Consider the following 15,068-nt stretch of genomic DNA (forward strand, 5'->3'; position numbering starts at 1 on the left):
AAATATGTCAAGAACTTGCTGTGGAATTTTGTAACTTTGAAAGTTCCATAAAATAAAAATAAAAAGTTCTTTCCGTCAGAATTGTTGACTCGAGATCCGCTCAGTTCAATTAGTGAACGAATCATCATGAACCGTTTCACTGAAAAGATCCGACTCGGTTCTCTCGGATTGGACATCGCTGGAAATGACCGATGAATGGCATCATTACAACGCGGTTTTAGGCATGATACGTTTATTTATTTTTTCGAATATATTTCAACAATAAGGCAAACGTATATGATTTGAAATTTGTGATTTGACCATGTTTGGTTGTGTTTTTGTACAATGGAAAACTCTTGGCTGGGGGTGGGGGGGAAGGTTTTGGATTGAACGCTTCTCACTCACAGAATTGCGTCAGAAAAACGTCAATGTCTGAAGAAAAAAAAAAAAGGAAAAAAGAAAAACCCATGAATAGGGAATGCCCCACCAGACTCCAACCAGATGGATGAGGCTTCATCACATTTATGCACTTCAAAGACATTCTCTATTTCTTTACAACGCACACGTTACATAGAATGTTCATTTAAGAACGTTCACATCGAACCCGTACTTCATCACCGAGCTGGCAAGTGCAAGAAAGCATTGTACTGTTACTCTATTAACACTACACCCCCTTAGAAAATGCAAATCTAGAATTCATACATCTAAACATTTTCAAGAAATCACTTTATTTTCAACCATATGAACAGAAAGTGCAAAAGTTTATTATAGGATATACAAAATAAGTTTAAAGGGAATGTCGGAGGTTACCAAAACTACAAAAAAAATCGGAATGGGGAACAATCAACTTAAGGATCATAAGGATAAAAAAAAATAAAAAACTGACATGTCTGTTCATCCTAAATAAATAATACTAAATAAATGAAACTAATTCTTGTAGGAGCTGAAAAATAAACTGAAAAGGTCTGCATGAACTTCCTTGCAGTGTTTGGTCATGAAAATGAAAATCTCTGGGAACATCATTGAGGGACAGCAGCTGATTCCAGTGACATTTTAGAGCCTATAAAGGAGAAGAAAGCACGAAAACCAGTAATGTACCACATCAACTTTTAAAATAGTGTTGTCTTTCTTTAGCATCAGATGCCTGTAGATACTGCAAAAGAAAAAGCATACAATCACATTCATCATATGAATGTTCACAAGCAAGTTTCAGTTCACCAAAAGATGATCACGGAACTTCACACACAATTGAAGAGTTCTGCAGCAAAACACGACTGTGTCCAGCAACCTGAAGAGCGTCATTCTGTACATCAATAAATTTCTTAATTATAACTAGGAACTTTTCTGTACATAAATAGGAATTATATACTATTTCTCACATCTATTTCTTCCCAGCTCATCTTTCATGCATTGAAAGTAAAAAGTGAAGCCATTTAAAACCTCTACTGTGCGATGGACGGCAACAGAACTACAACCATTCTACTTTCAATTACAATTTTTTTTTTTTTTTTTTATATGAAGGTCAGTAAGGTGTTTGTGGGTCTGGCGTGCTCGAGGTCTTCAGCACCATGTCATCCATCTCGGTCACAGTGAATTCTGGTTAATTTCTAGCTGCGATGACGACTGATAAAGCTACACCGCCAATCGCAACGGCTGTAGCCCCAAAAAGCCACTTCCAGCTGAGGCTCTGTAAAAAGAAAAATACTTGTTTAAAATAAATACTTCATCCAGAATGAAAACTATCATTATTTATTCACCCTCATGTTGTTTTAAACCCATATGTGGCTTTCTATGGTATTTTTCGGAATGAACAAATCCAAATGTAACCTTTTAAGATTTTTTTTTTGCCATTTTTGTCTTTGTTATGATTTATAAGTGGGAGAAAGGAGGGCGGGATCGAGAAAGGTCCTTGAGTTAAGGCCCGTTCACACCAAGCACGGTAACTATAAAGATAGCGATAAAGATACAGTTCTAAAAACTGTTCTCAATATTAAAGAATAGCAGAGTCCACACCAGAACTATAATGATAAAGGCACAGAGAAACGATATCGTTAAAATCACTTCCAGAACGATTTTTTCCAGCTGATGAACGATACAAACATTGACAGCTAATCAGAATCCATCCTGCTGTAACGAGCTCGAGAATTTAAAGCGGCAGGCAAGCGTGCGTTTAGAATAAACAGACAATATCGTCCGCTGGTGTGGATGCTAATATCGTTATCTTTATAGTTGTCGTTCTTGGTGTGAACAGGGCTTTAGGATTCGAACTCGGGACATCCGTAGCCCAACAGCACTGTATGTCGGCGGGTGCACTGCCCACAAGGCTATCGGCGCAGACTAAATTTAACTTCTTATTTACTAATAATTTTCTGCGCCAGTAAAGTTTGAGTTGAACTTGAGAATAAGATCAGAGTCTGAATCATCAATTAATCATTCGGTCCGATTTGTGAACCAGATTAACAAGAAAAGAAATGGCTCAAAAAATGATTTGTATGAAGACCCTTGGGGTACATAGTGATGGGGGGAAAATGAGAAGAGAGGACACTTTACATTTCAATTCTTTCAAGTTCTTTAAAAAAAACTGCTATTTAGCTCTTACAGTACTTTGAATCATTGGATCCGAGTCAGAATTGTTCACTCAGACACATTCAGTCCAATTAATAAACAATTCACTGTAGACCATTTGAGTAGATCAGACTCAAAAGAACAATTCTTTCATGAATCGGACATTGCTAGAAATGATGGTGATTGGAAAAAATGAGAAAAAATGTATTATTTATATTGATTAATTTTTCATGCCTCATGAATAATTTCAAAGCTTTGTGTTTTCTTCAGCTTAACTGCTGATTGAAATAATATTTGTGAGGTGTGAGGAAAAACTATTTCAAAGCTTTTGCGATCGAATGAAAGGTTTATTCTGGCAAATTCAATCTATTTGTAAAAAAAAAACGTTAAGTTTCTCGGGGAATGCTATATTTTTGCGAGAGAATGCAACAGGTTTTGCGAATGAATGCAGAATTTCTCAAGGTAATTCAAAGGGGAATGCAATACTTTTGCAAGAGGACACAACGTTTTTCAGGGGAACGCAATGCTTTTACGAGAGAAACTAAAAGTTTCGCAAGAAAACGCTAAGTTTCTTGGTTCAAATGTAATATTTTTGAGAAAGAATGCAGAATTTTTGTGAGACAACAATGCAAGATAATGCAAAAATCTGACTGATCCAGTTCTCAAGTTCAGTTCAAACTCAATGATTCATTCACAAGTGAAGATTCAAAAAATTCTCCTTTTGCGTTCAATAGGAAAAAATTGTAAGAGTTTGAAACAATATGAGGGTGATCAAACATTTTTTTTTTATTCGTTAATCATTTTTTATTTTTGAGTCAATTATCCCTTTAACAGGTTAAGGCATAAATGTGCACTTTGTCGTCTATAAATCCCACTTCCTCTTGAGAGTAAACAGACATGCATCCTCATGTGTTAAATAGTTGAAAAAGGGCCGTTTTAAGCTCTCACCCATGAGGACTTGGCACGGTGTTTCTGCACACTGGCGTTCGTCGGGTTACCCAGCATCTTTTTATACATGGCCTGTTCGGCTCCTTTCTGCTCGGAGTGTTTCTTCACATGCTTCGACAGCTCAGCATGGATGGTCTGCCGAGGAAAGGGCAGAGAGAGTGAAAAGTGTGTGTGTGTGTGTGTGGTATCGTCAGGCTGATGAAACTGTTGCTCACTGCAGCACACCAACACATTTGGGCGGCAAGAAAATGATTAAACATGACAGTGTTGACAGAGATTGAGTGAAAGCCTAACAAAAGTCAAGATGTAAATCAATTTAAGATTAAAAACGCATTCACTTGTTTTCCAATATCAGCTGCAATGCCACAGAACACAAAAGCAGAAGTGAAAGCATCTTGTACAAATGAAACATGTCTTTATATGGATCACACACACACACGATTATTTTTCTCTTATATGACCTCAAAATCAAGACCCTGGAGTTTTATTCTCTCTATACCTGAGTGAAGATAGACTAGATCTGCTCTAGTTTTAGCCTGTGAAGACGATATATGAGAACGCAAAAAGAAATTTAGTTATATTTAGTTCACACTTGTTTCTGCCAATGCCGAGGAGTTCGATTCATTTAGGGAATCGGTTTTCTCAGATGGTTTGTTTCAATTAAGCAATAAAAATAAGCTGAGCGTTTACTTTTCAAATGAATCTAAATTGTTCAAATGGATTTTAACAAATCAAAAGACAGTTCATCTATTCATTTTGAGTCATCACACATATTTCAAGCAACCTTGTAGAAAGATTTGCTTCCAAACTGATCTGTTCAACAGTTGAGTGTGAATCATTCAAGTGAATCTGAATCATTCAGCTTTACTTGAGTGAATTGGTTCATTCATTCCGTTTGCTTCGATAGGCTGGTTTATTAATAAATGAGTCATTTATTATAAAATGACTCATTTATGAATTGATTTGTTCAAGAGTTGAGTTGAATCAGTTCATTCAATTTGTTTCAATGGACCGATTCATGAAATAGTTCATTGATTAATGATTGAATTCATGAACTGATCTGTTCAACAGTTGAGTGTGAATCATTCAGGTTTACTTGAGTGAATTGGTTCATTCATTCCATTTGCTTCAATAGGCTGGCCAAAAAAATCAGTTCACTTATTCATTTTGCTTCATAACTACATAATTCATGTGATTTTACAAAATGACTCATTTAGGAATTGATTTGTTCAACAGTTAAATCGCTAAATATTTCAATTGATCTTGAAAATGTTTCAGTTACAAACTAATTTGTTCAACAGTCGAGTGTGAATTGTTCAAACGAATCTCAACCCATCAGATTTGTTTGAACAAATCAGTTGACTCAAGACAGTGTGTTTCAATGAACTGGTCGATTTGTTTTAAAGAAGATTCATTTGCAAACTGAATCATTTAAATACCTGATCCACGCCTTATATAGTTACTTTAAAATAATCATAACGATGAAGAAACACTGCTAAATCAAAGCGTAACCTACAAACATCAAAATTACAGTTCAAAACATGATGCTTAACAAATTAAGGCTAATTAGATTGAATAGTGTGTCATTATTAATAATGAGTAAGGAGCGAAGGGCTGTGAATGGCATTTTGAATGTAGACTTTCAGGAGCCGCCCGAGTCAAACTACACCATGACAACCTGCCATTTAGTTTAATTACCGCTAATGTTTAATTACTGACTAATGACTAAAATGAGTAGGGTACAGGCACAGTGGCAAGATGGGATGAGATTGGATGAAGGAATTCTGCACTGGAGCGTCTCTAAAGGCCAGACACATGAGAAGAGAGAGGTGTAAATGTGCAGACGTAGGTGGCTTGGCAGTGGCAGGCTGGACATACAGCAGTCAGGAGCTGTCAGATGGAGGGACACAGGGAACCTCATCCATCCGCCTGTGTAAGCAGAGCAGCCCAATGCTGATTTAGATATGGCAAGTGTGCAGAGGGACCCGGCTATTTATAGACATGGAAAGAAATGCGATCCTAGGAGTTTTTGAACACTCTGTTCTGTCTGCAGTCTGATTTAATTTGGGGGTCTGCAGCTCCATCTGCTGGTTATAATGGGGAATGCATATGATTCTGGGACCTGTTATACAAGTAGTTCTTAGTAAGAGACCAAATTTCAATAAAACAATTTATCACAATGCAGTGAAAAAACACCACAAAAATAAAATAATTGCTCTCAATAGATACCTATTTTTAATAAAAGATAAATAAGAAAATAAATATAAGATAAAACATGTAAAATAAAATAAGATGTAAAAATAAAACACAGATAAAACAAGATATAAGATGTAAAGTAAAATAAAGATAAAATAAGATGTAAAATAAAAGATGCCAATTTTCAAAAAAGAAAAATATGAAATAAAGATTAAATAAGATCAGATGTAAAATAAAATAAAGATATAAAAAAGACAACATACAGATACCAATTTTCAAAACAAAATAAATAAATTAAAGATTAAATAAATTATAAAACTTAAATTAGATAAAGTAATACCAATATTTCAGTAAAAAAGAAAATAAAGTAAAATAATATAATATGAAATAAAGATAAAAGATAAAAAATTAAACACATTAAGAAATAATAAAAAAACAAGATATAATGAAGATAAAACAAAATTATTTGAAAATAAAAATATAAAATAAAAATGAGTTAAAATTAAAGACAAAACAAGATTAAAAAAAAAAATGAAAATATCAAATAAAAGATACCAATTTCCAATAAGAGATTAGTAAAATAAGATAAAATAAAATATAGATAAATTAATATATAAAAATAAAAATATTAAATAAAATAGATATTGAATAAAATAAAATACAATATAAAATAGAATAGTAGTTCTCAACAGATTCCAATTTGCAATAAAATACAAAATAAAATAGAAAATTAAAATAAAATAAAAGATATAAAATAAAGTTATCAACAGATGCCAATTTTTAATAAAACACAATGCATTATAATATATTTAATTCAAAATAAAATAAAATAGATCAAATAAAGATCAAATTAAGAAGATATAACATATACATTTTTAAAATATCAAATAAAACAGATAAACATTGGTCATCAGTGACAGAGTTAATAAAATTTGTTCTGTTAAATTGTCACTTGTGTTACCTTGTTACTAGGCTCCAACTTCAAGGCCCTTTTCAGAGTTTTAATGGCTTCAGCAAACTCGCCCTGCAGAGCCAGTACCTGCGGACACAAACACACGTTTTTCATCTCAACACCCCTCAAGCTGTTCGTTTTTTTTCTCTACTGTGGCAAGAAACCTAAACGGAACCAAACGACCGAACAACCCACTTTCGCTGTGTCCCAAACCAGGAGTAAATTATTATTTAATGAGAGTGAGTGAAAACGATACGCATCTGAACTCAGGAAACCAACCTTGCCTTTGCGGAACAGGGCTTTGACATTGTCCGGCTGGTGCACCAGGACGGAGACGCAGGAGCGCAGCGCAGCTTCATAGTGGTCTAGCTTGAGCTGAGCAGCGGCCATGTTGTTCAGACATTTCACCTTCATGTCCAAAAGCTCTTCCTCTTCTTGTTGACTGATGTCCACTGAGATAAAAGAGTAATATGATTGCAGACGTATACAACGATTTATTGGGAAATAAACTCAGTGAGTCATGAATGAAGCAGTCTCACCTCTGGAAGTCGCTTCGGTTATCTGTAGCGCGATTCCATACGAGTTGACGGCGAAGGCGAAGTCGGCACGCTGGTAGTGGACGTTTCCTCGCTCTCGCTTTCTGTTGGCCAAACTGATTCGCTCAGAGGGCGGCATGAGCTCCAGGTCTGGGGCGTCATCTGCCAACAACAGCTGCACCTCCAGGATGAGCCCAGCGTCAGGAGGCACAGCAGGAGTAGAGCTGACAGAGGAGATGAACGGGGTTAAGAGTCAAGCAGAGGATGTTTAACTCGTCAAAGTATTTCTGCTGTTTCACACTTCTGTTCAAAAGGTAGGAGTCATACCATTTTTTTTTGTTTTTGAAAGACGTCTCTTATGCTCACCATGGCTGCATTTATTAGATCAAAAATACAGTAAAAACAGTAATATTGTGAAATATTATTACATTTTAAAATAACTGTTTTCTATAAGAATATAATTTCAAATGTAATTTGTTCCTGTGATGCAAAGCTGAATTTTCAGCATCATTACTGCAGTCTTCAGTGTCACATGATCCCTCAGAAATCACTCTAACATGCTGATTTGCTGCTCAAGTAACATTTCTTATTATTATCAATGCTGAAAACAGCTGTGCTGCTATAATTTTTCTAACATTCTGAATGTTGTCTTTACTGTCAATTTTGACAAAATTAATCAGGCATGTGATCAGTTAGAGAAAAAAAAGAAGGAAAATCTGACCACGCCCACAAGCCACACCCCAGCACTTATTATTAAAAATATATATTTTAGCACATTAAAAGATATATCTTATATTGTAATAATACATACTACTGTCCTGTAAAAAATAAACAGCAGCATTTAATAATTGTGATAACAATATAATATAGTATATATTACAATAAAGTACTTTAATATTATAGTGAAGTATGTTGAATTGTTATTATTAAAGTACCTGCCAAAAGTTTGGAAACATTACAATTATAAATGGTTTTGAAATAAATATCTTTTGCTCAATTTATTGAATCAAAAGCAGAATTTATTTGATCAAAATAATGTAAAAACAAAAAACAGCAATATTGTGAAATATTATTACAAATTTAAAAAAAGTTTTCAATTTTAATATATTATAAAATGTAATGTTATTTCTGTGATGCAAAGCAGTTTTCAGTGTCACATGATCTTTTAGAAATCATTACAATTTATTTGACTCAACATGATCTGATTATTATCAATGTTGAAAATTATTTTGCTGCTCCATATTTTGTGTGGAAATGGTGATACACTTTATTTTTCAGGATTTTTTGATAAATATAAAGTTTAATGAACAGCATTTATCAAATATATTAATTAAATTGGTTAATGCATTTATTAAATAGAAATCATTTTAAATGTCTTCACTCACTTTTTATCACTTTAATGCATGATCAATAAAATTAATTTCTCTCTCTTTTTTAAATCTTATACAAATGTTTGAGTGGTATCATTTCCACAAAAAATATTAAACAGCAAAACTGTTTTTAACATTGATAATAATGAGAAATGTTTCTTGAGCAGCAAATCAGCATATCAAGGTGCGTTCACACCAGACGCGAATGAAGCGTTAAGCGCGAGTGATTTACATGTTAAGTCAATGCAAAGACGCGAATAGACATTCTGCGGCGCAATTCGCGCGAATGAGGCGGCGCGAATTTCGGGCGTTTGACGCGCGAGTTGAAAAATCTGAACTTTGGCGAAAATTCGCGCCGCGTTAACCAATCAGGAGCTTGCTCTAGTAGTGACGTGATTACGACGTAGCGAGCGGAGGGAATCCCAAACAATAATGGAGGACAAAATAATCATCGCTGTTTGTGGATACCCAGAGCTGTATGATAGCCTACATTTTCGTACTTTTACAGAAACAGGAATAAAAAGGATTTTGTTTGGAAGCAAGTGAGTGAGGAGGTCGGACAATCTGGTAAGTTGTAAAAAACGCTCTTTATACAATTTGAGCTATATATATATATATACACATACATATATTGAGACTACAAGCTAGCTAAATTGAGCTTATTCGCCGTATTTTATCCATGTCAGCCATTTCGCAACGAGACAGGAGCCGTTCGCCTGGCAGAAGCCCCTCCCATGGCGCGAATTCGCGTCTGTTGTGAAGTGAATGTCACGCGCGAATGAAGCGAGTAAACTCAAAATGTTCAAGCGTCGAACTACGCGCGAATAGCGCGATTTATTCGCGCAAGTCGCGTCTGGTGTGAACGCACAGTCAGATCATATTAGATCATGTGACACTGAAACTTCTCTTTGTAAACAATAACATTTTTATAAACGTTTCTAATGACAAATGTTGCGTTCCCAAATGCGGCTCAAACCAGGCGCTGCGCAGCTGAATCGAAACTAAAAACAGTACTGTAAGGACCATTCCGTCCATGTTTTAGAAAACAATCTTTTCGCAGTTTATTTAGGTAGCCATTTGCGCGATTTCAATCATCATGCAGTAACCAACCCCCGATACACATCCCTGATTAATCTGTCATCGCTGAATAGAAGTATTTATTTCTTAATATATACATATATATTTTTTATCATATATGAAATGTAATTATATATAATTATGGTACTGAATATATAAATGGTATTTATTTTATTATACATATATAAAACATTAATTACAAACATATATATGCATTATAAACATACTATTAATATGCATTTTATACCCTTGGTAAATATGATCAAAGAAGGCTGTGAAAATTAATCTGCATTGTTAATCCTTTTGATCTTTTTTTTTTTTTTTTTAATTCACAAAAAATCTAACCTTTCACTGGATAATAACAATTTAAAATGGGGAAACCTCATTATGAAATAAATGTTGTTCTCAAATACACGTTGGACACAATTATTGGCACCCCTAGAAATTCTTATGAGTAAAATATCTCTGAAGTATATTCCCCATTCACAATTTTGAGCACTCCAGGGTGATTATAAACATGAAATTATCCAGCCATGGCTTCCTGTTTCACAGAAATATAAATAGGAGGGAAAACAAAGCCCAAATTCCCATAATCATCCATCACAATGAGAAAAAACAAAGAATATATTTCTGATGTGCAGCAAAAGATAATTGAGCTTCACAAATTAGTGAAGTGGCTTTAAGAAAAGAGCTAGAGAAGTGAAAATTCCCATTTCCACCATCAGGGCAATAATTAAGAATTTCCAATCAACATAAAATGTTAGGAAACTGCCTGGAAGAGGACGTGTGTCTATATCGTCCTAATGCACGGTGAGAAGGAGAGTTTGAGTGGCTAAAGACTCTACAAGGACCACAGCTGGAGAATTGCAGAAAATAGTTGAGTCTCGGGGTCAGAAAACCTTTAAAAAAAATTGTTAAACAGCACCTACATCACCACATGTTGTTTGGGAGGGTTTCAAGAAAAATTCTCCTCGCTCATCCAAAAACAAACTCCAGCATATTCAGTTATCAGACACGACTGGAACTTCAAATGGGACTGGCTTCTATGGTCAGATGAAACTAAAAAATGAGCTTTTTAGCAGCAAACACTCAAGATGGGTTTGGTGAACACAGGGATAAAAATGTACCCCATGTGTACAATGAAATATACTGCTGTATTTTTGATGTTGTGGGCCTATATTTCTGCTGGAGGTCCTGGACATCTTGTTTAGACACACGGCATCATGGATTCTATCAAATACCAACAGATAAAAAATCAATAAGTGACTGACTCTGTTAGAAATCTTATAATGGGCCATGTTTGGATCTTCCAACCGTACAATAATCCAAACACAAACCTCAAAAGCTACACAAAAATGGGTCACTGAGCACGAAACCAAGCTTCTGCTGGCCATTCCAGTCCTCTGACCTGAACCCTGTAGAAAATGAGTGGTGAACTGAAGAGAAGAAGCACCAACATGGAGCTGGGAATCTAAATGTGACCCTGGACCACAAAAGCTGCTGGGGTATATTTGTAGCAATAGCCACAAATACATTGTATGGGTCAAAATGATCAATTTTTCTTTTATGCCAAAAGTCATTAGGATATTAAGTAAAGATCATGTTCCATGAAGATATTTTGTAAATTTCTTACCGTAAATATATCAATACTAATCAAAAATTAAGTTATATGCATAGCTAAGAACTTCATTTAGACAACTTTAAAGGCGATTTTCTCAATATTTAGATTTTTTTGCACCCTCGGATTGCAGATTTTCAAATAGTTGTATCTCGGCCAAATATTGTCTGATCCTAACAAACCATACATCAATGGAAAGCTTATTTATTCAGCTTTCAGATGATACATAAATCTCAATTGAAAAATTGACACTTAAGACTGGTTTTGTGGTCCAGGGTCACAAATGGTCTGGACTGATTCTGGATGAAGGAATGGTCTCTGATCTCTTGTCAGGTGTTCTCTAACCTCATCAGGCATTATAGGAGAAAACTCCTATACTATTTTGGCAAATGGAGGTTTCAAAAAGTATTGAATAAAAGGGTGCCGTTAATTGTGGCCAATGTGTATTAGAGAAAAACATTTATTTCATAATGATATTTCCCCCCATTTTAAATTCTTATTATCCAATGAAAGGTTGGATTTTTGTGATTTTTAAAAAAAGATCAAAAGGATTAACAGTGCAGATTAATTTTCACAGCCTTCTTTGATCATATTTAGCAAGGGTGCCGATATTTTTGGCCATGACTGTATATATACACACACACATACATATATTAGTTTGTGTGTGTGTGTAATATTGTATATATATGAATATAAACAATATAAATATTAACATAAACACCCAACTTAATTTTCTATACAATTAAAAACAATGTATGTATGTATGTATGTATATATATATATATATATATATATATATATATATATATATATATATATATATATATATTTATTTAGAATCTAACCTGCCAAGGGCACCGTATGCGTGTTAGCGCCTGCTTCAATCAACGCCTTTTAAGCCCATTTCCATCAGCTGTACAGTAAGATCCAGCGCCTAATAATAATAATAACAACAAAACATGTAATTTTCTTTATAATTTATTTTACAATTATATATACAATTAAGGTTTCTGAAAATACAAGAAAATGTAAAGTATAAATAAAAGTAATGCTTAAAAAAATATATAGTAGATACTGAAATAAAAATTAATTTATAAAATTATTATTAAAATCATTTAAAAAATTTAAAATTATAATATAACACAATACAATATAATATAATATAATATAATACCTGGAGAACGTCTCCATCACCAAGTGTAAAAGATAGGTTTGGCAGCTCTTCTACCACAGTTCCATTAGCAAGACTGGTTTTAAGATGAATTGTGACATTTTGGCCTCTCTGGGGTCTGCTGTCTGGACCAGCTCCGGCTTCCACAACTTTCTTTCTAAGCTGCCCATTTCCTGTATTTTCAAAAAGAAAATATTTCATAAGCTAAAAATCACCATCATACTTTACTCCACCACTGCAATCAGAATCAGAATCAGTAAGAGCTTTATTTCTAAGTATGCTTGCACATACAAGGAATTTGTTTTAGTGACATAAGCTTCCAGTACACAGAGACAAGAACACACAGACAATGAAAATAAGATGAGAATAAAAACATCCAGACATATGAAAAGATGCCCTGAATATTTGTCCATTATAGTGTTAATCCACCATTTAATGAATTATTGCTACCACAATGACGATGAGGTAAAAGGGGTACCTAAAACATCCAGCCACTCATCCTGTTCTATAGAAGGAGTTTGATCTGCTTTCGTAGCATCTTTAGTGGGACTGTCTTTCTTCTTTCCTCCACTTGCATCTTCTAAAGGTGGGAGGTCGTCATCCACATCGTCTTCCACATCATCCAGCATCGAGAAGTCTTCCCCGCTATCCAGCAGCGAGGCACGTCCAGATTTCTTACCCGATGGTGCCACCTCCTGGTTTTCAGCAGAGCCGTTCACAACCTCACCGTCAGCCATCTGGACACAATACTACGAGAGCCAAAACAACAAGTTTCCTTAAAAGAATAATTCACCCAAAAATGAAAATCTTCTTAAAATTTACACACCCTCAGGACAATCTAAATGTAGAGGAGTTTGTTTCTTCATCAGAACAGATTTGGAGAAATTTAGCTTTACATGATTTGCTCACCAATGGATCCTCTGCAGTTAATGGGTGCCGTCAGAATGAGAGTCCATATATATATAGCAGAATGTCTGAGCTGGTTTTCTTTTCTCATATAAAAAAATAAATGGTGACCATTAAATCACCAAACTTCAAAAAGGAGAAGCAGCAGCATAAAGTCTGCCTTTTGTGTTTTTCACTCACAAACACACACAAAACAGTTAAAACACGCTTCCTCCCACATATTGTTTAACATGCACACATTTTGCACTTCTTTACATGGATTTCTAGGATAAGCTCAACGTTTTTTAAACAGAAATCCTCAGCAAGAAGGTCAACCTGTGACATTACGCATAAAGTAAAAATCTAGAAGAATCAAAAAGGCAAACTCTGTAAATAATAAACCAACACTGGTTGAGTTTTAACTACACGTCATCTCCTCTCAAGTTTTTATGCTTGTGCGCAACATAATAAAGTAGGCCTATTTATTACTGTTTACAAAAATCTTTTTAATTAAGTGTGTATCATACATGCACTGGCATTAAACTGCCAAACGCATTCAGCAAGATATTGTCACATTCATAAAACTGGCCACAGATAGTGTTATTCCCATCACAATTACATCAAAGCAACACCAAAAAACAAATGGATAAATGATCATTAAAAATACAATCACCTTATAATACCATTGCAATCAAATGTAAAATTACAATAATAATTACGACAATAATACTGAATGATTATCATATTGACATTTCACAATATTTACATAACACTTCAAATACTCACCACGTGCAAAACAAACATGGTATTACTATGGTACTTCTTGGAAGAGAATCCACAGTTATCGCAGAATTAGCAAAAAGGCTTCATATTACAAATATATTCTAGTGAACCCTCGATTAAATTAAATTATATGCTAATGTCCATCTTATAAATATGAATAAAGCTAATAAAACCCTTGCAAAAACACTGTGGTGGTATTATGGTACTAAATGATTACCGTATTTACATTTTTTTTTCCCTCGGTATTTATAAAGTAACTTACGACATTACCGTGATAATCGCGAAAAAAAACTTGGCATTACCATTGTAACGGTTTTTTTTGGAAAATAAACTCTAATTGTCTTAGAATAAGCTTATAATAAACATGTTCACAAATATTCATTTAAGAAGTGAAATTATATTGTAATATGCATCTTATATGCGTGCAACGTTAGTAAATATCCTGTTGTAAACAGATTGAGTGTTGTAAACATACTAGACTTATGACAGCAATTCAGCATTTATCTAATGAGCTCTCAGAAGATTTGTGTGTAATTACGAGTGGGAGAGCGTGCATTCATGAAATAATTTCAAAACCCTGCGATTATTTGCAGGAAAGACAGCATTTCCAGAACATTCCAGCAACTTTGATAACGAGCTCGCGCCATGCACGCGCCACAACTCGCTGCGTTAAATACAGTGTGTTGAAACAACCCTCCTCTAAAGGTTTATGTGCTGTGAATGTTTTAAAAGTGTGATGAAAATGAAATAACATGAAAATACTTACCCCAACGGGAAAGGAAACCCACACGGAGCTGCGCAGCAACAACTTTGACAACAAAACAAGATCAATCTGTGCAACTTCCGGGTAAAGGTCAATGGTCAATCCCGAGAAGTACAAAATAAAAGTCTCAACGTCAAGGTCGTTGCGATGACTGCAAGGGACTTTTATATGAAACGTTTAAGCTAGTTTTTAAAATAAAAATGCGTATTATACACTGCAATTTTT

General features: G+C 34.5%; 1 protein-coding gene across 1 annotated transcript; it reads right to left on the minus strand.

The window, feature by feature from the left end:
* Nucleotides 1-688: 688 nt before the first annotated feature.
* Nucleotides 689-14,969, minus strand: fkbp8 (FKBP prolyl isomerase 8). Its single transcript, XM_058761346.1, is given in 9 exon segments — nucleotides 689-1,666; nucleotides 3,493-3,627; nucleotides 6,650-6,727; nucleotides 6,920-7,092; nucleotides 7,180-7,400; nucleotides 12,087-12,175; nucleotides 12,416-12,585; nucleotides 12,891-13,161; nucleotides 14,847-14,969. Coding segments are annotated over 8 exon segments (1,212 nt in total). The 5' UTR covers nucleotides 13,150-13,161; nucleotides 14,847-14,969; the 3' UTR covers nucleotides 689-1,579.
* Nucleotides 14,970-15,068: the final 99 nt, after the last annotated feature.

The sequence above is a fragment of the Onychostoma macrolepis genome, chromosome 22 (genome assembly GCF_012432095.1).
Source record: "Onychostoma macrolepis isolate SWU-2019 chromosome 22, ASM1243209v1, whole genome shotgun sequence".
Lineage (NCBI taxonomy): Eukaryota > Metazoa > Chordata > Actinopteri > Cypriniformes > Cyprinidae > Onychostoma > Onychostoma macrolepis.